Source organism: Myxocyprinus asiaticus, chromosome 5 (genome assembly GCF_019703515.2).
Source record: "Myxocyprinus asiaticus isolate MX2 ecotype Aquarium Trade chromosome 5, UBuf_Myxa_2, whole genome shotgun sequence".
Taxonomy (NCBI): domain Eukaryota; kingdom Metazoa; phylum Chordata; class Actinopteri; order Cypriniformes; family Catostomidae; genus Myxocyprinus; species Myxocyprinus asiaticus.
Window position 1 is genome coordinate 48,166,251 of NC_059348.1, and position 22,958 is coordinate 48,189,208.

The window sequence follows — 22,958 nt, forward strand, 5'->3', positions numbered from 1 at the left end:
TTGAAAAATATGGGTATGTGGAGTGCAACGTCAGGCTGAAGCTGAGTTGCAGGAGAGAGAGAGAAAGAGAAGAGAGAGAAGGAAGAGTCTCTGGATCGCTGCCTCCAGGAATTGCCATCATGTAGTCCTCGGCCAGCTGGACGGCCTCCTCTAGCGATGCCGGGCAGTGGCACTGGACCCACTCTGCCATCCCCCGAGGAAGCTGGGAGATGAATTGCTCCAGTGTCACCAAATCAACAATATCCACGGCGCCACGGGTTCCCTCAGTGAGCAACCATTTCCGACAGGCATCCCGGAGCTGTTGTGCAAAAGCAAACGTGCGGCCATGTTTCCTGAATTTCAGGGACCTGAAATGCTGGTGGTTCTGTTCGGGACTATGAACAACCCATTGCACGATGGCCTTCTTCAGATCTCTGTATTCGAGGAGGCTGGCAGCAGGACGTTTTTGGGCCGCTAGTTGTGCTTTCCTGATGAGGAGTGGTAATAGGCGGGACGCCTACTGGTCGGGTGGCCATTTCCCCACATCCCCACAATGTTAAAATGAATAAAAACTCTGAAATCGTTTAATCATTTATTAAGCATTTAATTTTATTTTTGTTTGCCATGGGACACAAAAGGAGTTTTCAGAATATGCAAAAAAAAATTTAAAAAAATTAATGAGTCCCACCAGGATTTCGCGGCACTTTTTCCTGATTTGTACCAATTTAAATTCCACAAATGTTTTGAAAAAAACATTATGAAAATGGCACTTTTTGTCATATTTTGATATTTGACCTTTTTTATTTTAGCAAAAAACATTTATGAACATTTATTATCAGCATATAAGTATATTGCTATTTTCAGATTTGTAGCCTACTGTATTAAGCACTTCAAATTGAAATCACATTTTACTACACAACTAATGGGGATTTTAAGTGAATGTTAGGGATTCTTTGTATAAACGCAGGTTTTGTGTCTCGTTCACAGCATGCAGGGTGAAGGTTAAACACTTGTTGTGATGTATGTGTGCTGTCTGTGGTCCTGCAAAAGTATAGACAAGGATTTTAATAGAGAATACACAATGTGGAGGAGATGAGACGGAGACGCTTACACTGTTACTATGGAGATGATACAATAGCAGCTGTGCATTTGGATATGTTGCGACTGCTTCAAGCTTTTCAAATGTATTTTGCCACTGTCAAACATGAAGGAAAGCGATGGGATTCCCTCAGATTTATGTTTTTTTGTGAAAAAATGGGAGGAAATTATAAAAAATTGCAAGCTGCCGCAAATAATGCAGAGAGTGGTTGAATTTGCAAGAATTCTTGCAATCGCAAAATCGCAAAATCCTGGAGGGACTGATTAATCCATACATTTGTTAGCTATAATCCAAATTTTCAGACTGCTTTCTGTGAAGAACAGACCCAAATTCAAGCCTTTTATTGAATGATCTCCGTCTCCATCCGCTGCAGCGCCATTGTGGCTGCTGTAACCGTCAACCCGCATTGGTTTAATTTTACAAATTCAAAAATTGCCGCCTCAAGCATTACAACCAGCGGTTTTATGGCAGTGATGTCGAATGCTCATTGGCTCTCAAGTGTCTCGTGACGGTTTGCAACATGCTGTATTCTGCGATGTATATGTTTGAATGAGATATGACAGGGCCGTAACGGAGTGCATCAGGAGAAGATTTACAGTGATTAATAATTTAAATTCTACTCTCCACCTCACACAATGCTATTGTATGCCGTTAGGGAGCACATCGGATGCAGCGATCTCCGCGCGCAAGGCAGTGGCGTTCTTGCCTTTCACCCTAGTGAAGCAGATGCCGTTGAACCTGGGCGGACGCCTGGCGAACTGAATCACATAGCCGAGTCAGACAGTCCTGATCAGCCAACGCGACGGGTTGGGGAGTGCGAATCATGCCCCCAAGCTCGAGGGGGACCAAGGGAACAACCCTGTCAGACGTACCAGCGGGCGGGGCCTCCCAACGGGGTGGAGCCTGAGGTGCCACTTGTGGCCGTGCCGAGTATAAGGACATCAAAGCACTTATCTGGATCCTTTGACTACCCCCGGAACTGCCTGGGATGGGGGAGGAAGAAGTGCATCCTCGTGACCCATGGAGACTATCACATTGGGAGCAGACTTGTGCCACAGCTGGGCACGCAGGGGCAGAAGTCCCGCCTCCGGGGTGCCGAACCTGCCAGAGAGAAATGGTGTCTAGCGGTCGTGATAACGACGGCCGTGAACACTGACTGTGAGGCCCAGGAAGTGAGGGAACTGCTCTTTTCTTGACAAAGTGGGTACCGCAGCCCATTGGCCGTGTGGCGAAATCAAAAGAAAAGGAAAATAAGGATTCTCCACCCGACCCTCTGTCGGGGGAAGGAGTGGTCTCTTTACCAGCTCCTGAAGGGTGAGTTCCCGACTTCCTGGGCTGCCCATCTCAGTGGCTCTTCGAAGCCTTCCTCGGGCGACAAGCAGACAGGGTGTGGGGCCTCGAGCCGCGCCGGGGCTGGATATGTTGTATGGCCTTCCTTTGCTTCCTTACCGTAGAAAACTGCCGGGCAAAGTCTCAGATGGCGTCGCCGAACAGTCCAGCCTGGGAGATGGGGGAGTCAAGGAATCGAACCTTGTCAGCCTCTCTCGACTCGACCAGGTTGAGCCAAAGGTGGCGTTCCTGGACCACCAAGGTGGACATTGCCTGCCTGAGAGACTGCGCTGTGACCTTCGTCACCCGGAGGGCGAGGTCGGTCACCGAGCACAGCTCCTGCATTAATCCCGGGTCAGAACTACCCTCATGCAGTTCTTTAAGTGCCTTGGCTTGGTGCACCTGCAGGAGAGCCATGGCATGCAGGGCGGAGGCGGCACATCCAGCAGCGCCGTAGGCTTTAGCCGTCAGTGACGACGTGAGCCTACGGGCTATGGACGGGAGCCTCGGATGACTCCGCCAAGTGGCGGCGCTCTGCGGGCACAAGTGCACCGCGACCGCCTGATCCACCCGAGGAATCGCCGAGTACCCCTCGCCGCCCCACCAACGAGAGTAGTGAGAGCGGAGGAGTTCGCGAATCGGGTGCGGCCAGTAAAAGGTGCCTGCCATGACCGCGTAAGCTCCTCATGCACTTCCGGGAAGAAAGGAACGGGGGCGGAGCATGGCCGTGACCGCAACATAGCCTTGGTCATGTTCTCGTAATGAGGACATGAACCATCCACGAACGATGTCTCCGCATGGGAAGCACCCAAACACGAGATACAGCGATCGTGGCCGTCAGAAGTGGAGAGATAGTGACCGCAACTAGGAAGGATACACAAACGAAAAGCCATCTTGAAGAAGACGCTTTCGTGAGTGCCACTCTTTTAGTTGGAAATATTCTCTTTTAGAGAGAAAATATACACTTTTTTTTCCTCGCTGTTGAAGCGCCCAGGGATGTACTCTGCACAACACCGGTGCAAGAGGGGGAGAACCGCTATAATGCGCCGTAAGACCAACAGCTTGTAAGAGCAAGAGAGATGAATGGACCAGTAGTAGTTATGAACATTACGTGACCATGGCAACATATTTGCAAAACTAAATTGCGTGAAATGTCCAGCGGTGGGCGGCAAAAGCAAGTGAAATGGTGTTGTAATCAGACAAGGTTTTTAAGGTGAATATTAGATGGAGGTTTTAGTGAGTAAAACAAACCTCCCTAACATAAAACTTTAACTTAAACCTAGCCAATAGTGATCTAAAATCAAATGAGAGGTAGACATAAAACAGACATCCTTACCCTAAACCAACGCCTTAACCTAACCAATAGCATAATCGGAGCATGTGTAAGGCTGGGGGAGGCTAAGCCTTACCCTGGCCACGGGCATGATGTGTGGACTATCAGTGAATATACTGTAGCTAGTGTAGGTATTGAAAGTGATTTCCCATTGTCACTCAGGGATAATGCCGGGCTTATCTGCTGGTGGGAACAGTTTCCCCACCCCACTTCAAAAATGTATTTATATTGAGAATGAAAAAGCTGAATGTAGATCAGTGGCTGCTGCCGAATTCATTTTATTTCACTTGAGTCGCTACGGCTGAATGATACGGCATGTGCAAGGAGAATGTCTTCGTTTCCGAAATAATTTTACATTTTTAATTTATCATATATTAAATTTTGTAGTGTAATGCTTGGATTAAAACCTATTTATTAGAGTATGGTCAGAAACGAACTCATTGAAAATTTCAACCAAGTTTGTAACATTCTTTTTTTTTTTTAGTCTACATAATTTTTTGCAGTCAAACTCAAAACAAGCCACCACTGAGATGACTTAGCTGAAAATGAAATCATTAGACACATTCCATGATCTTGTGAAGAAGAATACCTCTCCACTAAATTTTTTCTTAAATTAAAAAACCGTTTCAAGATTCATGACGAATTCAGTCAGTGTAGGACTGCTTATTATTATGGCGTATGCAGGTCCAAGCGGATCCATTTAATTTTACTGTGGTAAGAAAGACAGAGATTATGACTTATTATAGAGTAAGTTTGCAGTTTTGCAGATTTAATAAACCAAATCAGGAATATATGCTTGCTCTAGCTATCTTTTAAATAATGATGCATACCAGTACTGTCTGTGTAAATAATAATAAACAATTTATTCTTCTGGAGTCTTTTGTATGGAGTGTGAATGTTGTACAGTAGGTTATACCTGCAATTTGAAAAAAAAAATAAAAATAAAATAAAAAAATGTGTATTTAATGTATGGCTCCAGATCGCAAAAGAAATATATATATATATATATATATATATATATATATATATATATATGTCTGAGATGACATGAAGAAACAGAAGCAATTGAGACAGCCTAAATAGATAGAAGAACTGTGGCGAATTCTCCAAGAAGCTTGGTACATCATATCTGCCAATAACCAAGAAAAACTGTGTCCAGGTGTACCAAGGAGAATTGAGGCTGTTTTAAATGCAAAGGTGGCCACACCAAATATTGATTTAGCTTTTTTATGTTTACTGGACTTTGTATGATGTTAATTAATAAATGAAAACTATTTATGGCATTATTTTGAAGACATCCTCACTATGCAATTTTTTTCACAAGTGCCTAAAACCTTTGCACAGTAATATAGCCTTACCCTGCAGTTCGTTTACCCTCCACCTATGACCGATATTGTCCAAAAACAAAATGAGAAATGAAAAGCACATGTTTTACTGGTCTCTAACCTCGTACTTCAGAATCCAAAGTCCAATAATCTATGAGGTGAGATAGCGCAGAAGCTAATCACATTGCAATAAGTATGTAAATGTAGGTTAGTCTGTAATTTGACCGTTAAAACTTATCGTTTTTCAAATTATGCGTTATAGTAAAAGTGTTTTGATATCAAAACATAACAGTGTGTGAGTAATAGTGTGAAAAATAAGTGTTTATAAAGTCATAATCAGCCATTGTAGTTGTGATTTGTGTGAATAAAATGCAGTTGTTGTAGTGCCTCATCATTTCTCAGAGAAACTGCGGCAAAACATAGAATTTGTAATATAATATTAATATTCATTCTGTGAGACTAGGTTTTCCTGTCTCCTACTTCCTGTCCTCTCCTTCATTCCTCTTTTCAGTGTTTATGAGTTGATAGGTCAGCTGACCTCTACCTCTAATGATGTCATCATTCATTATTCACAACAACAAAAAAAGGATCTAAATTATGAACTTTTGTCAACAGGTTGTTCTGTTATTTTGTGAATACTTTCTGTGTTACATAAATACATACAAAAATAAATTATGGCAATATACTAATATAATATACAATATACTTAAAAAAAAAAAAGAATTAATAAAAAGTGATACTGCTGCAGGAGCAACCCCTGGGCATGAAAACATTGCAAATTGCACATGTGGTCAGTCAAAGACTGTACACAAAATTTTCTTCCTCCAGGAGGGCGCTCGGCCGCTCAGAAAACCAAATCCTCCATTCATCCGCATTTAACAATCAGAATGTTTTATATCTCATTGGAGACATTTTAAACTAGATAGTTATTTTTAATAAAAAACTGATAATTGCAAGGACTTGTACCTGTGAATGGAAATAAGCATCAGCAGTCACTTTAAAAGTATTTTTTAAATCCTCATCCAGTAAAATCAAACGACTGTGATTAGCCCATCCTGCCAACAAGATTGAGGGATCGTGTCTGTGGCTGTCCAAACACCAAAAGCACACATCAAAGCACCTTAAAAGTCATCCATAACACTTGTGCCTTAGATTTAAATTCTTCTGAAGCTATATGAAAGTGTTGTGAGAGGAACAGACCGAAATTTAAGTGTTAATTCACCTCTTCACCCATTTGAAACTGGCGTGCAAGCGAGAATGGCTTGTTTATAAAAGCGCTGCAAGCACACCTGACATCATGAAGGCTTTGGGCTGTCGAGAGCTGTGTGTGCAGGACGTGCTGCAGTGCCAGGTGAAAGTTTAAACAAGGCAGAGGAAAAGAAATTGTGCTCATTGGTTCTTGTGTTTATTGTCAGTATTTTTGTTGAATGTGTGAAAGTGAACGAGATTTGAGGAAGGGCCCGTCTTCCCCTCCGCGCCCCCCTTACAACACCTTACACGCACCACACTTTGAGAACCACTGCTTCAGTGGTTCGCAGAAGGTACTTTTTTAAAGATTATTCTGTCCACTCTTTTCCATATAATAAAGGAGGACTGGGACTGTCAAGAAGTGTTACCAAAGTGCTCCATATGACCCAAGATTCCAAAAGCCACACAATGGCTTTGTGTGAGAAATAAGCTGACATTAAATAGTTTTTCACAGATAAACAACATGAGGGTAAGTAAATGATGACAGAATTTTCATTTTTGGGTTAACTTGTTCTTTAAATCTGGAGATGAAAGAGGGAGACCGAGTTTAAAAGAAAGAGAGTATTAGTGGAATATTAGGCAGAAATAAAGGAAGGAAATGAAAGAATAAAGGAGATGAAGCACAGCTGTTCTCTCTGCTCTCGTCTCCAGTCGTTCCTGTGTTTTATTCATGGTTATTAAGGACAGTGTGTGCTCCTCGTGTCCTCAGAAGTAGGCCAGTCGCTGCACATCTTTCTGTGCACTCTTGGTGGAGAGCAGCCATATTTCTTTCTAATTACCAAAGAATGAATGTCTGTAAAGAGAGCACATTAAGACTGCACTAAGACCCTGGACACATACAGTACACACATCCCTCATTAGACGTGCCATTTAAGGACAGCAACTAGACCCTTAAAAAGCAGGGCAAAGAAAAGAAGGAAAGAAATGTAAAGCTATGATAACAAATTAAAAGTCTTTTTTATTTATTTTTTTTACTTACCTACAGACCTTCCTTCCTTCCTTCCTTACTTATTTAATGAAAATCTGTTTTGCTGTATCCCAAAGTGTATTATGATTGTGAAAACTATGCTACATTCTGAATATTAATGGAGTAACATATTTTTTAAAGAATTAAAAAAACAAAATAACAACAGTTTGAAAACTTGGCAAACATTGGCAAAGGTCTTAATTTACATGTTTTTCAACCACGTTGGGCATTTTATATCATCTCATTTATATTAAAACAATTTCTGATTTATTCTGCTTGCAGAAAATCAACGGTTTACATTTTAGAGTTACAATTTAAGTGCATGCCTATTTCACAGATGAATCTCTAATGCCTTTTCCATCAGTCAAAATTAGCCCGCTTTGCACATCCATTGCAACAAATCCATTCTTTTCCACTAATGTCAAACAATCTGTTGCAGTGTTACAGGGGTTTAGGTGTGGAGAAAATAACTTCCAATGGACCATTGGTTGGGGGGCTTTAGCCCCACTGTACCCTTTCTTATAAAATCCTGTTAGTAAACTTATTTACTACATATAGTCCGCCGAAGAAGGGGAGGAGCAGTTCCATCTGCCAGGGGCCGGAGGACTCGCTGCTGGCGTCCGCCAGAGGGCGGAGGAGCGGTTGAGGACTGGGCGACAGCGCGTCCAGGAGATGCACAGCACGTTCTTCTCTCTCTTTCCTCTCTCTCTCTCTCTGTCTGTATGTCTCTGCTCACCCTTTCCCTCTCCCCTCCAGAGATGGGGGGGGGGGTGGGATTGGTCAGACTGGTGGTGTCCCGGCCTGAATTGGGCGGGGGAGGAGTGTGGAGGAGAGGAGGGCATGGCCGGGCCATGATGATGTACGGCCGGCTCTGAATCAGCTGATCAACGGGAGAGTGAGATAAAGGGGAGCCGGAGGCACCAGTTCGAGAGAGAGAGAGCAACACGTGGCCGCGTTGCATGTGTGTCTGTGTTTATTTTTGTTTTATGTTGAGGTTTATTAAACTTTATGTTTACTGTTCAGCCAGTTCCTGCCTCCTCCTTGCCCTTCCTTTATCTGTTACAATTACGAAAAACACTTGTAAAGCTACAAGGTTAAAATATATAAAATATTTTACTTAACGTTACTTAAAGCAGGCAAAGACCACTTATAATATGATCATGTCATAAAGCCTTTTTACTGTTTACACCATGCTGCTTTTGCATGACAACACTTATAATGAACTTTATTAGCTTCTGTTGTGTTAAAAATGAATATTGCTTGTGTTATAATGCATTATACTCTGAAGTATAACTATGAATAGGGGAAGTCTTATAATGTATTATAACTGTAGTTATAATTATTTATGAGATGTTATTACTTATTATAAGGTGTATTATGAGACATTATGAATGCAGTATAATGCATGTGTAATGCCTTTATAATGCATTATAAATATGGGCTTCATAGAATGTGTTACCCATTTGGTTCCGGTACCAGAACCTATACGGTATTTATAACGTATTCTTTACTTGTGGCAGGTCAAAAATGACCCTAAAAAGAGGTTTAAGAGAGAGAGATTAGATGTGTTAGATTAACTATTATCTAACATAAATTCCAACATTTCATGTAAAGTATATGGTTTTAGATGCATCAAATGCCTTTAAATTGCATTTTAACTTTTCACAGTGTATTTTCAATTAACTGGCTGTTAAAGTGTATCAGTCATTACAGTGTTGTAAATTATTATCCAGATTGTTACTGATACTACATATGCATGGCATTGTCATGTGGTACCTGTTATTTCCTCAGTGTTTGTCAGGCTGAACCAATCACAATTGTTTGTGATTACTAATACTTCATAAGGATTTTTTTTTTTTTTTTTTTTTTTTTTTTTAAATCATCATTTCATAGAGATTTCTAGGTAAGATTTCAATTTGTTTGTCAGGTACCAATCTGTTTTAAACTGCAATGCCTCCAGTAAGACAAAATATTTTCTTATTTGAATGTGTTCTAATGGAGGATCTGACTCTCTGACACAAGATGCGCCCCTTTGTGTCTCAAAGGAAACAGTTGCTAGCTGGCAACATTTGCCGCCCAATGACGTAACTCTAGATTGATTCAAAGGGTCTTTCCGTACAAACAACATACTTCCTAAATCAATTTAGATAAAAAGAGTCGACAGTAGCCTATTTAAGCCTAATTTACTGCATTGCTCTGAACCAGTCTTAAATAAGGTGACCCCCCACATTGGTCGAAATATATGTTTAATTTTTGTCCATGAAAAACACCATAACCTATACATAACATAAAAAAAAAAAATAAAAAAAGAAAAGTTTTCTGACATCTCTGTAAGTTCATTTTGTGCTTTTGTCCTATTTTGTTAATCCAAACACCTCTATTGATCAGATTTGGAGTGGCTTGTTTTGTATTGTTTTGTGACACACCACAGCAGTTCTTTCTAATTATCATAAATCAGGGATATGTGTGTAATCTGTTCTCTAGGGTATCAGGGCTGCATCAATTAATGACGTCAGCTGATACGTTTGGAACCGATAACAGGATTACATTGAACACTTTTGCTGTCATTAACCTCCAGCTACCATAGCATAAAATTAACAGCTAATTCTATTAAGCTAGGGGTTTGTGGTTTTTGGTGCCAAACAGATTCCGGCATATGTGCTGTGGTATCCTTATTAGGATGCAAGGGGTGAATGGCAAGTAAAATACAGGCCTAGAGATTCCGTGAGTCCTTGATTTTCAACGCTATAGATAGTTAATCCTTGTTTTCCTGAAATTTTAGCTATCATGAGTTTATTTTAATCGGTAAATGGCTTCTGATTGTTGTCTGTGGTCATTTTTATTTACTCTTTGTTTTTACTAAAGCAATACAAATACTCAATGGAAAACAATCTTTCTGAAAGTTTCATGGGGTCTAGAGTCCTAGATGTTGAGAATCTCTGGGCAAGACTCCAGAGTAGTAGACTTAGAGACTAATTCTATGAATCGTTCTTTTGAGCAGTGTGTTTCAGTGACACCAGGCCGTCACGTATCCTCCCCCAACACTCTTATGAGCATCGAACGGTCCTCCGGGAACAAGTTGACTGCCCAAAAAATAAGGACAGGCTAGCCCAGCCATGGCCTCTTTTCCTCTTTTTTCTCCCCAAAAAGAGTGGAATTGTTAACCGACTGGGGACCATAAATGTCTACATTGGGGGGGCGTCACTCCCAAGGGGAAGACATTGCGGAGACCACACCCCACCCAGAGAAAAAAAAAAGGGGGGGGGGTATTTTGAGTGGAAATACATCACATTGTCTTACCGAGTCTTGTTGGAAGTATGTCATGTGGAGAACCTACACGAGGTGGGAGGAGTTTCTACAAAAATGATGACCGGGGGCAGAGGGGCCGCTGCCCAAGGAAGACGCAGTTTACCGACAGGGATTTAGCGGAAGATATCACATGGGGTCACTTATGGGGAACCAGCAAATGTGGAGCACCTACCTAAGTACAGGGCCTAATTAGCATACGTACTGGGCCGGCAGCAAGTTTCTCCACAAACTCATCTGCCACAGGGCTAAGGAGGAAATTCATCCAGGGATCACAGCTTGTGAACATGACTGGGAGTCGAAAGCGCACGTCTTCACCTCATGGGAGGGGAAAGGCGCTATGTGCAAGCAGTACACTCGGCCAGCTGTCCCGAAACTTACCTGCTCGTACCTGACAACACAGCTCAACCCAGAGATTATAGAACCTCGCAAAGGTGTTGGGTGTTGCCCAGCCCGCTGCTCTGCAGATGTCTGCCAAAGAGGTGTCACTGTTCAGGGCCCAGGAGAGTGGGCTCATAGCCCCACGGGGGGCAGCACATCCTGAGCGTGATATGCCATCACAATGGCGTCTACGACCCAGTGGGTGATCCTCTGTTTGGAGACAGCGCTTCCTTTCTGCTGTCCACCAAAGCAGACAAAGAGCTGCTCAGAGCTTAAGCTCTGCGTGTGATCCAAATAGATGCGTAAAGCACGCACCGGACACAGCAACGCCAAGGCTGGGTCTGCCTCCTCCTGGGGCAATGTTTGCAGGTTCACCACCTGATCCCTAAAAGGGGTCGTGGGAACCTTGGGCACATGAGTCGGGGTCTCAGGATCATGTGAGAGTAACCTGGACCAAACTCCAGGCACGATTCGCTGACAGAGAACGCCTGCAGGTCCCCAACCCTCTTGATGGAAGTGAGCGCAGTCATGAGGGCAGTCTTCAAAGAGAGTGCCTTAAGCTCAACTAACTCCAGGGGCTCAAAGGGAGCTCCCCGTATATACCCCTAAGGACTACAGAGAGGTCCCATGAGGGGATGAGGTGAGGTCTGGAGGGATGCAACCTCCTAGTGCCTCTCAGGAACCTGATGATCAAGTCGTGCTTCCCCAAATACTTACCATCCACTGCATAGTGATGTGCCGAAATGGCGGCTACATACACCTTCAAGGTGGAGAGGGACAGCCGCCCCTCCAGCCTCTCTTGCAGGAAGGAAAGCACCGATCTGACTGCGCATCTCTGGGGGTCTTCGCATCAGAACACCACTTAGCGAACAGACGCCACTTCAAGGCATACAGGTGCCTCATAGAGGGAGCCCTAGCCTGAGTGATTGTGTCTACCACTGCGGGTGGTAGGCAACTTAGGTCTTCCGCATCCCGTCCAAGGGCCAGATGTGGAGATTCCAGAGGTCTGGTTGCGGGTGCCAGATGGTGCCCCGTCCCTGAGAAAGAAGGTAATTCACCGGGGGGGGGGGGCTGTCACGAGGAGCGTGAGGTCCAAGAACCATGTCTGGGTGGGCCAGTAGGGTGCTACTAAAACGACCTGCTCCTCGTCCTCCCTGACCATGCACAGGGTCTGTGCAAGTAGGCTCACTGGGGTAAACGCGTATTTGCGTGATCCTGGGGGCCAGCAGTGTGCCAGCACGTCTATACCAAGGTGTGCCTCGGTCAGGGTGTACCAAAGTGGGCAGTGGGAGGATTCCCAGGAAGCAAACAGGTCTACCTGTGCTTGACCGAATCGACTCCAAATCAGCTGGACCACCTGTGGAGTGGACTCTCCACTCTCCCCTGAGCGTAGCCTGTCATGACAGTGCGTCCGCTGCGGTGTTGAGATCGCCCGGGATGTGAGTGGCTCGTAGCGACTTGAGGCGCTGGTGACTCCAGATGAGGAGATGGCGGGCGAGTTGTGACATGCAACGGGAGCGTAGACCGCCTTGAAGTTTGATGTATGCTACCATCGCCGTGTTGTCCATCCGGACCAACACATGCTTGCCCTGGATCAATGGCCGGAACCTCCGCAGGGCGAGCAGTACTGCCAACAACTCGAGGCAGTTGATGTGCCAACGCAGCCGCGGGCCAGTCCAGGAGCCGCCGGCTGTGTGCCCATTGCATACGGTGCCCCAGCCCATCTTGGAGGCGTCTGTTGTAACCACGACGCGCCTGGAGACCTGCTCTAGGGGAACCCCTGCCCGTAGAAATGCAAGGTCAGTCCAAGGGCTGAAGAGGCAGCGACAGATCGTCGTGGTGACCATGCCCATCTCGGGACTCAAGTCTGAAGCCAGTGCTGAAGCGGTCTCATATGCATCAACCCGAGCGGTATGGCCACCGCTGAGGATGCCATATGCCCCAGGAGCCTCTGAAAAAGTTTCAGTGTCTTCTGTCTGAATGCCTTCAGACAGTTCAGCACCGACTGTGCACGCTCGTTCATGAGGCGCGTCATCATTGAGACTGAGTCCAACTCCAAGCTGAGATAAGAGATGCTCTGAACAGGGGAGAGCTTGCTCTTTTCCCAGTTGACCCGAAGCCCCAGTCGGCTGAGGTGCATGAGCACCAGGTCCCGCACACAATACATCCCGAGAGTGAGCTAGGATTAGCCAGTCGTCGAGATAATTGAGGATGCGGACACCCACTTCCCTTAGCAGGGCAAGGGCTGCCTCTGTGACCTTTGTGAAGACGCGAGGGGACAAGGACAGGCCGAAGGGGAGGACCTTGTACTGGTACGCCCGGCCCTCGAAAGCAAACCACAGGAAGGGTCTGTGTCAAGGTAAGACCGAGATGTGGAAGTATGTGTCCTTCAGGTCTACCACCGCGAACCAATCTTGATGCCAGACACTCGCTAAAATGCGTTTTTGCATCAGCATCTTGAACGGGAGTCTGTGAAAGGCCCGGTTCAGTACTCGCAGATCCAAGATTGGCCTCAACCAAGCGCCTTTCTTCAGTACAATGAAGTAGGGACTGTAAAACCCCTTCTTCATCTCGGCCAGAGGGACAGGCTCTATCGCATCCTTCCGTAGAAGGGTAGCGCTCTCCGCACGCAAGGTAGCGGCATTCTCGCCCTTCACCGAGGTGAAGCAGATGCCGCTGAACCTGGGTGGGCGCCTGGTGAACTGAATCACGTAGCTGAGTCGGACGGTCCGTGTCAGCCATCGCGACGGGTTGGAAAACGCGAGACACGCATCCAAACTCCGGGCGAGGGGGACCAAGGGAATAATCATGTCAGACGTACCGGTGGGTGGGGCCTCGCGGGGGGACGGATCCTGAGGCGCACGTTGAGGGGGCTCGAACCCCGTGGCCGTGCTGAGTCCAGAGACATCGAAGCACTTACCTGGCTCCTGACGGCCACCATAAGATTGGTCGAGGAGGCGGGAGGAGGAACATCGTCCCCGCAGACCGTCGGAACCAACCCGGTGTGGGCATGTTTGTGCCGAGAGACCGCTCCGTGACCTTCATCGCCCAGAGAGCGAGGTCGGTCGCCGAGCACAGTTCCTGCATCAATCCTGGGTCAGAACTACCCTCGTGCAGCTCTGAATTTCTATCTTACACAGAACACAAAAGGTGATGTTTTAATGAACATTGTGGGCCATGGGTAGTGTCTCACTTTTAAGCTTGAAAATGGACCAGACCCAAACATGTATGATATTCCAAGTCTTCTGAAGGCATACAATAGGTTTTGTTGAAAAACAACCCAAAATGCAAGACATTTTTCTGCAAAAACCACGACGTTCGTAGTGTGTTCATAAAGTGCATGACAAAAAAACTTGTTTTTGATTATTCTCAAAATTCACTACAAAATCTCTTTTTGTGTCCTGCATAAGAAGGAAGCCATATGGTTTTGGAACGACATGAGGGTTAGTAAATGATAGATACATGTAAATTTTTTGGTGAACTATCCCTTTAATTTTAGAACTTGACATTTAAAATTTTAAAGAATCTTCTTAAACCCGGAACATTCCTTTAAGACAAGTTAAGCTCATTTGACTGCATTTGTGACATTATATTGATTACCACAAAAAAACTAAAATACAAAAATGACACCTGTCAAGGGGTGGGATACTGTATATTAGGCAGCAAGTGAACAGTCAGTTCTTGAATTGCATGTGTTGGAAGCAGGAAAAATGGGCAAGCATAAGGATCTGAGCGACTTTGACAAGGGCCAAATTGTGATGGCTAGACGACTGGTCAGAGCATCTCCAAAACATCAGGTCTTGTGGGGTGTTCCTGGTATGCAATGGCTAGTACCTACCAAAAGTGGTCCACAGAAGAACAACTGGTGAACCGGCGACAGGGTCATGGGTGCCCTAGGCTCATTGATGTGCGTAGGGAGCAAAGGCTAGCCCATCTGGTCCGATCCGAAGAGCTATTGTAGCACAAATTGTTGAAAAACTTAATGCTGGCCACAAAGGTGTCAGAACACACAGTGCATCGCAGCTTGCTGCGTATGGGACTGCGTAGCCGCAGACCGGTCAGAGTGCCCATGCTGACCCCTGTCCACTGCCGAAAGTGCCTACAATGGGCATATGAGCATCAGAACTGGACCAAGGAGCAATGGAAGACGATGGTCTGGTCTGATGTATCATGTTTTCTTTTAGATCATGTGGACGGCCGGGTGCATGCGCGTCATTTACCTGGGGAAGAGGTGGCAGCAGGATGTACTATGGGAAGAAGGCAGTCCGGCGGAGGCAGTGTGATGCTCTGGGCAATGTTCTGCTGGGTATTCCCTGATGGCAGTGGCTTCTTTCAGCTGGGTAATGCGCCCTGCCACACTGCAGAAATTGTTCAGGAATGGTTTGAGGAACATGACAAAGAGTTCAAGGTGTTGATTGGCCTCCAAATTACCCAGATCTCAATCCGATTGAGCATCTATGTGATGTGCTGGACCAACAAGTCCGATCAATGGAGGCCCCACCTCGCAACTTACAGGACTTGAAGGATCTGCTGCTAACGTCTTGATGCTAGATACCACAGGACACCTTCAGAGGTCTTATGAATTCCATGCCTCAACGGATCAGAGCTGTTTTGGCAGGACGAGGGGGACTTACACGATATTAGGCAGGTGGTTTTAATGTTGCGGCTGATCGGTGTGTGTGTGTGTGTGTGTGTGTGTGTATATATTTTTAAAAAAAGCAAAAATCGGTTACAATAAAGCACTTACAATGGAAATTAATGAAGCCAGTGCATAAACATTACAATACGGACACAAGATGTAAACATCCAGTGTATTAACATGATTTTAGTATGATAAAAGCACTTTCTGATCATGTCTGTGTAAAGCTACTATAAATTACAACTTTGTTGTCATGACACCATTTAGAAAATCATGTAGAACAAGTTTTGTTACACTAGAGTCATGTTAACACATATAATGTTTACATCTCGTGGCTATTCTTTTGAAATAGTGTGCATTTTAATGTACTGTAAATGAACTGGCCCCCTTCACTTCCATTGTAAGTGCCATACTGTAATGATTTGTAAATATAGGAAGGACGGGAAAATATGTTTTTTTGGTAATCAGTATAATGCCACAAATGCTTTCAATTGAGCTGAACTTGTATTGAATCCAGAATATTCCTTTAAATGTCCTAATAATTCTGGAATCGGACATCATTAGTTCCATAATACTCCCAGAACTCCCAGCCTGGCATTCAAGAACTGCAGTCCACCAGCCCCCCAAACGTGGGTACGTGGTCATAACAGAGCAGTACAGGCCAGCAGACTCTCGTTCTATCTGTCCCTGCTCTAATCTGATGAATCACAGATGCTCAGAAGCTTTGATTTGCCATAATATCCTCCCTCAACTTGTTCTCTCACACTCTCTCTCTTTTCTTCTCTCCTCCCCTGTGCATCTTCACACATCCTCCTTCTCACATTCACTCCATTTGTCTTTTCTCTGTATCTTCTTCTCTCATCTTATTCTCTCTTGTTCTCATTTTCTCTCCTCATTAAAGAGTGTTTGGTTGAATCATTCCGGGGTAAGAAGCATTGCCAGGTCTCCCTGAAGTGTGGTGTGTGTGTTAAGGGGTGTGGGAATCTGATTCAATCTCTTTTTTCTCAGTTACAGACCTTAATATTTATGTCTCAGTGTGTGGTAAAATGACTTCATTTTTGGCTCCATTGATTAAAATTTTCACTTTAAAGACACATATTACTACTTTGAAGGAGACATATCCATATATAACTAAACAGCACAGTATTAATATCCAGAGAAGAATGCATCTACTTCCCGTGCTGTGTGGTGCCAATGCCTGATCACTTGTCTTATTTGTCAACAATGAAATATACCCTACCAGTCAAAGGTTTAGCCATATTTGACTAAATACTTTAAAAGTTCCTTTACAAACATTTATTTTCCATTCATAATATTTCTGCATCGCCTATACCAAATCCAATAGGGTATAGGTATTTTTATTTCATTTTAATGCCATGTCAGCACCAAATGTAATTTTCAAGAGTTGTTTAAAGTGCAGTGACAAACAACAAACTATAACAGCACTGTAAAAAGGTGTAACGAAAAAATATTTAAGACGCTAGGTGAAGAGAGCATCTCTTAGCGACACAAAACTTACAACAGTGGAAACAGAGTCAAATGTCCCATGAAACACTGTATCCAGCTATGACTGTGAACAGAACCATTCATCGTTAAATGATCAGGATATGCCCCTAAATGTACATTTGGGGTAGTTAGCTAATATTGGCTAGGATTGTGCATTAGAATTCAGGTCCAGTATTTTGCTAACACCCGCAATGTGATTTTGGAGAGCTGAGGTGGAGGGAGATATTTGATGACCAGTAGCTGGGGAACGGGAAGTCTGACTCGGGAAGGGAGAGCCTGTGGTGGTACATTAATAGCAGCCACATCACTGTCACTGCTAGAAGCAACACCAGGCTTCTTTTTGGGAAACCGAAAACCAATGCATTGCTGAAAAATATCTCGCATTACCATTCACACTCGCTTGATGTCTCTGACTCTCTGGTTTGCAGCAGAGTAAATCCGCCTCTTGAGTGTAGAATGTGTTGTTGCTTTCAGCCAATGACAAAATATTACACATTTCTATTGCTCTTTTGCAATTGGCTGGGGTGGTCTATACCAGACCCTTAATGTATGCAACACACAGCCTGCCTCCAAATTACTTTTAACCAATGCATAAATTGTAAAAATAAAAATAAAAAAATAATATATATATATATATATAATACCATATTTATCTAATGTTTGTTTGGGGTGGGGGGGCTCAGCCCACCCTTGCCCTTGCCTATATTCGGACATGGTGCAGAGTGGTATAGTTGAGATTGTAATCTCTTGTGTTTCTTGAGTGTAATCTGAACCGTGTAATCTGATCATCTATAATACTCCCTGATTGATTAAGAGATGATATCCCTCGTTCGTCAGTGCAGTCAGAAAGATTATGTTATCTGTGTTTACACCATACACTGAATGCTGGTGCACTCATCCAATATATTATATCAAGATAAATGTGTGCATGGGAGTGTTTGTGTCTCTGTGCGTGTGAGAGTGTGTGTTATTGCTCTGTTACAACTATGTGAAGCACATACATCCAGAAAGAGTCACTGACTATAATGAAAGCCCATATGTTGGTATTTCTGTGGTCAGAGATCCACAGCTCACATACTCTTTAACATGCTTACATTAAATTTATAAAATCAGAATCAGCAAAGATTAATTGGCATGATTGTTGAAAGGGTAGTTGACCAAAAAAAAAAAAAAAAAAAAAAAATCTGTAATAATTTATTCACCATCATGTTATTCCAAACCCATATTTCTGTTTCTTGCTATAAAATAAAAATAGATGTCTAGCAGAATCTTAGAGACTGACAGGCTCAGTTACCATTGTTGCACAGTAAAAAGATGATGGTGAGTTAATGATGACATATTTTGTATTTTTTTTTTTTGGGTGAATTATCCCTTTAACATTTACTATATTGCTAAAATGTATTTGATTCAAACTATGGTATACAGTCACAAATCACTCATTTATTAATCACTTGTTTAAGAAATTAACGTTCACTCATGGTGCATATTGACATATTGATCTGTCTGTCTCGTTCTCTCTCATAGGTGTCTCTGAGCACTGAATGTGTGCGTGCTGTCATGAAGCTGACATACTGTCCTCACTGTAGTGGTGTGGCCTTTGCCAAGCCCTGCTCAAACTACTGTAAGAATGTAATGAAGGGCTGCCTCGCCAATCAAGCAGATCTCGACTCTGAGTGGAAGAACCTTGCAGGTGGGTGGGACCAAGTTGGATCCTTTATTAGAATTACATAAGGACCTATAGACATAGAGAAAATGAGGTTGTCACCACACAGCTACTCTTAAAAATAAAGGTTCCACAATGAATTATACATCTGGGTGCCATAGATGTTTTTAAGAAGGGCTTCACTTTTCCTCTGTTAAAAGATGATAAGCTCTGGAGAACTATATGTCCTATTATGTAACATCAAGAGCATTTCGAATCCCCAAAGAATGATATAGCCAATTCAAGAACCCTGTTAAGTGAAAAAAGGTTCTTGACAATAAGAAGGCCCTTTTTTGAACCTCGGTCCTGTAAAGACATATTTAAGAACCTTTAGTTCAGGTGCACACATGTACAATTATTTTTTTTTTTATGATAGTGATTTTATAGTAAGAATATAAATAGAGCTGCAAGTGCCAACAATGTAAAAGATGCATATTCTCTGTGTGTGTAGATGTTATGTTACAGGTCGTCGACAAACTGAGCCGGCCTTACAGTGTGGACTCTGTGGTTCTGTCTCTGCCCAAGCGTATTGCTGAGGCTATTCTATACATGCAAGACAACCTTAACACCTTCAACAACAAAGTTAGTGCCAAACAATAAACCTTTTCGGAAAAGCCTTAACCTTCAACCTGTTCTTCAACCATAATCATATCCCTAATCCTTTGCCCTTAAAGGAATATCAAGGGTTCAATACAAGTTAAGATCAATTGACAGCATTTGTGGCATAATGTTGATTACCACAAACATTAATTTGGACTAATTTTCTTAAAAAAAAGATACAATTTGGGTTACAGACGTTACGCTGTAAACCCTAAAACGACCATAAAAATGACAATTTTAAACAAATTTACAGCTCAAGCAATACACGATTTGTAGCTGAAAATTTCATGTGCATTTATAAAATTATAAGCTTCACATTTCTGCCTACAAACCCTCCAAAAATTGGCCCCATTCACTTCCATTGTAAGTGCCTCACTGTAACTCGATTTTTGCTTTTTTAAAGAAAAGGAGAGACGACTTTAGATTATTTTTTGTGGTAATCATCATTTTGCCACAAATGCTGTCGATTGAGCTTAATTTATATTGAACCTGGTACATTCCTTTAACAATTACTGCCTCTAATTTCCTTTGAATCTTAAAAATCTGCTCTATCCATTACAAATGGTTCAGTGGTGATATAAGATGGCAGTACCATGGTACTATAAAGAACTATGGTATTTACATGGAATTCCACTGTATACTTAAGAATACCATGATATTATAAAGGTACATGTCCAACAAAAACATGGGATTAACATGGTATTTTTTGTACTGTAGTGATTCCAATGCGTGATCATCTTGAACCAGACCTAACCAAACTCTTATATCAAACTAGTGCCATAAACACAACCCAAACCCTGAGACTTGTGTTCTATTGCATTCCCTAGTGTGATGTGTTTTGTTCTTCAGGTATTCCAGGCTTGTGGTTCTCCTGCTCAAAGCTCCAACACCGAGGACCAGATCAAACGAGGAAGAAACACAGCAGATGAGGTCAGCAGCACCCCTGGAGCTCAACTGGAGAAGCTGGTGAGTTTTGGTCCTGTATATATATATATATATATATATATATATATATACACACACATACACAAACACACTGTATATAGTTAGATACTAGTTAGATACCATCACATTTGTTACCCATGGTGTAATTCTCTCCATTTCTCAGTTATCAGATGTGTCCAGAATGTTGAGGGATATGATGCAGTACTGGGTCCATTTGCCCAGTAAACTGTGTGTGGATCGTGAGTCGGGACCCAGTGAGATAGACAGATGTTGGAATGGCATGAGTGTTGATAGGTAAATGGTTAATGCCAGCTCACTGTAATTCATTGTTTTAACAGAAACACATTGATGCTGCTCAAATCAGAATGTATCTTCTGTGTACGACAGCTTCTATAACAGTCCTGCTCTCTGTACATTATTTTTATAGTATTCGATGGAACACATTTGCTAAATAAACATTGGCCTCATTAGATCTTGGACATTATTAACACAAAGTTTTACATGTAAATGTAATGCTTGGTATTAAAGAGATCTTTGTGATCTGAATCTGGTGTTCCTATCTGTTGTGTATATTATATTAAGTTGAGTAGTTATTCAGTTGTTTAGTTTTTTGGTGGTAGTTACTCATTTTTGGAGTTATTAGTTGTATTCTTATTTTCTTGTAGTTATTTGGTTGTAATTCAGTAGTATTTATTTTTGTGTTATGTTCTATCAGGTATCTACCAGAGGTGTTGGGAGACGGATTGGCCAGCCAGATAAATAATCCTGAGGTAGAGACTGACATCACCAAACCAGACATGACCGTACGTAAACAGATTATGCAGCTTAGGATCATGATCAACCGACTGAAGTTCGCCATCAACGGAAATGACGTGGACTTCCAGGACACCAGTGAGTAAACCGATTTAGAGAAAGATAAAAAAAAAAAAGCTTGAACTTGTGTTGTGATTTTAGCTATTGAATGTCACAGCGTTGAGGAAGATCCCTTAAAAGTGCTGGTTGCCAAGCTACTAATAAGTAACTACATTTAATATATTTAACAACGCAATGTCTTTTTAATTGTACAATTTTACTTAAGTCATAGCAGTATTTATCCGGCACAAAAACAATAACAGTCTCATTTGGGGTGGCATCTTTAAACACAAATCAAATGTACTGTAATTCAACTAGTAATAATAATAAAAACATCCAAATGTATATAATTGAATTGGAAATATAGTGATAAACAGCAGTTTAGCTAAATAAAAAAAAAATATATATATATATATTTTGCTTAAAGGAATATAAAGGCATATTTAAGCAGAATTACCATTAATTCTGATTACCTCAAAAATGAATTTCGACTCGTCCCTCCTTTTCTTTAAAAAATAAGTAAATGGGGGGCCTGGGTAGCTCAGCGAGTATTGACGCTGACTGCCACCCCTGGTGTCACGAGTTCGAAACCAGGGTGTGCTTAGTGACTCCAGCCAGGTCTCCTAAGCAACCAAATTGGCCCAGTTGCTAGGGAGGGTAGAGTCACATGGGGTAACCTCCACGTGGTCGCTATAACGTGGTTCGCTCTCGGTGGGGCGCATGGTGAGTTGTGCGTGGATGCCACGGAGAATAGTGTGAAGCCTCCACACATGCTATGTCTCTGCGGTTACACTCTCAACAAGCCACGTGATAAGATGAGCGGATTGACGTTCTCAGATGCGGAGACAACTGAGATTCATCCTCCGCCACCTGGATTGAGGCGAGTCACTACGCCACCACGAGGACCTAGAGTGCATTGGGAATTAGGCATTCCAAATTGGGGAGAAAATCAACTAAATAAATAAAAAATCGAGGTTACAGTGAGGCACTTACAATGGAAGTGAATGTGGCCAATTTTTTGGAGAGTTTAAAGGCAGAAATGTGAAGCTTATAATCTTATAAAAGCACTTTAAACTCGTGGATTATTTGAGCTGTAAAGTTGTTTAAATCGTCGTTTTTACAGTCATTACTGGGTTTTGAGGTTTGTTCACATTGCATCGTCATGGCAACGAAGTTGTAAAATTGGCTATAACTTTACACAGAAAAGTTAGTATTTTAAAGTTTACGGATTGGCCTCATTCACTTCCATTGTAAGTGTCTCACTGTAACCCAGATTTTTTTTTTTTTTTTTAAGAAAAGGAGGAACTAGTCAAAATTTATTTTTGTGGTAATCAATATAATGTCACAGATGCTGTCAATTGAGCTTAACTTGTATTAAACCCCAAATATTCCTTTAAAAAAAAGACTTAAAATATGCTGGGACTTTTTGGAACACTGTTGAGAAATGATTCAGATTAACTAGTGAATCAGATTTTTTTTTCTTTCTGATTCATTAATGTGTAGACTGAACCAATTCCCTAAACTAAATGAGACTTCCCAGAATCAGACTAATTTGCTAAAAGGAACTGGACTTCCCAGCGTACACATATTTAAAAACAGATGTAGTTACTATAACACTACTGAGAAGATGCATCGTAGTTAGTTGCAAATTAATTGGTGAATCTTATTTTTTTATAATGTAAATGAACCAAATAAATTGACCTATTCTGTTAAAGGAATATTGCGGGATCAGTACAAGTTAAGCTCA

The 22,958-nt window shown here is 42.5% G+C and overlaps 1 protein-coding gene across 1 annotated transcript in view; it reads left to right on the forward strand.

The window, feature by feature from the left end:
- gpc1b (glypican 1b) overlaps positions 1-22,958 on the forward strand; it is a 147,903-nt gene that overhangs the window by 119,605 nt on the left and 5,340 nt on the right. The window contains exons 4-8 of the mRNA XM_051698295.1: positions 18,637-18,802; positions 19,266-19,396; positions 20,264-20,380; positions 20,523-20,653; positions 21,075-21,250. Of these exons, the coding sequence (XP_051554255.1) occupies positions 18,637-18,802; positions 19,266-19,396; positions 20,264-20,380; positions 20,523-20,653; positions 21,075-21,250 (721 nt within the window). The remainder of the gene's footprint in view (positions 1-18,636; positions 18,803-19,265; positions 19,397-20,263; positions 20,381-20,522; positions 20,654-21,074; positions 21,251-22,958) is intronic.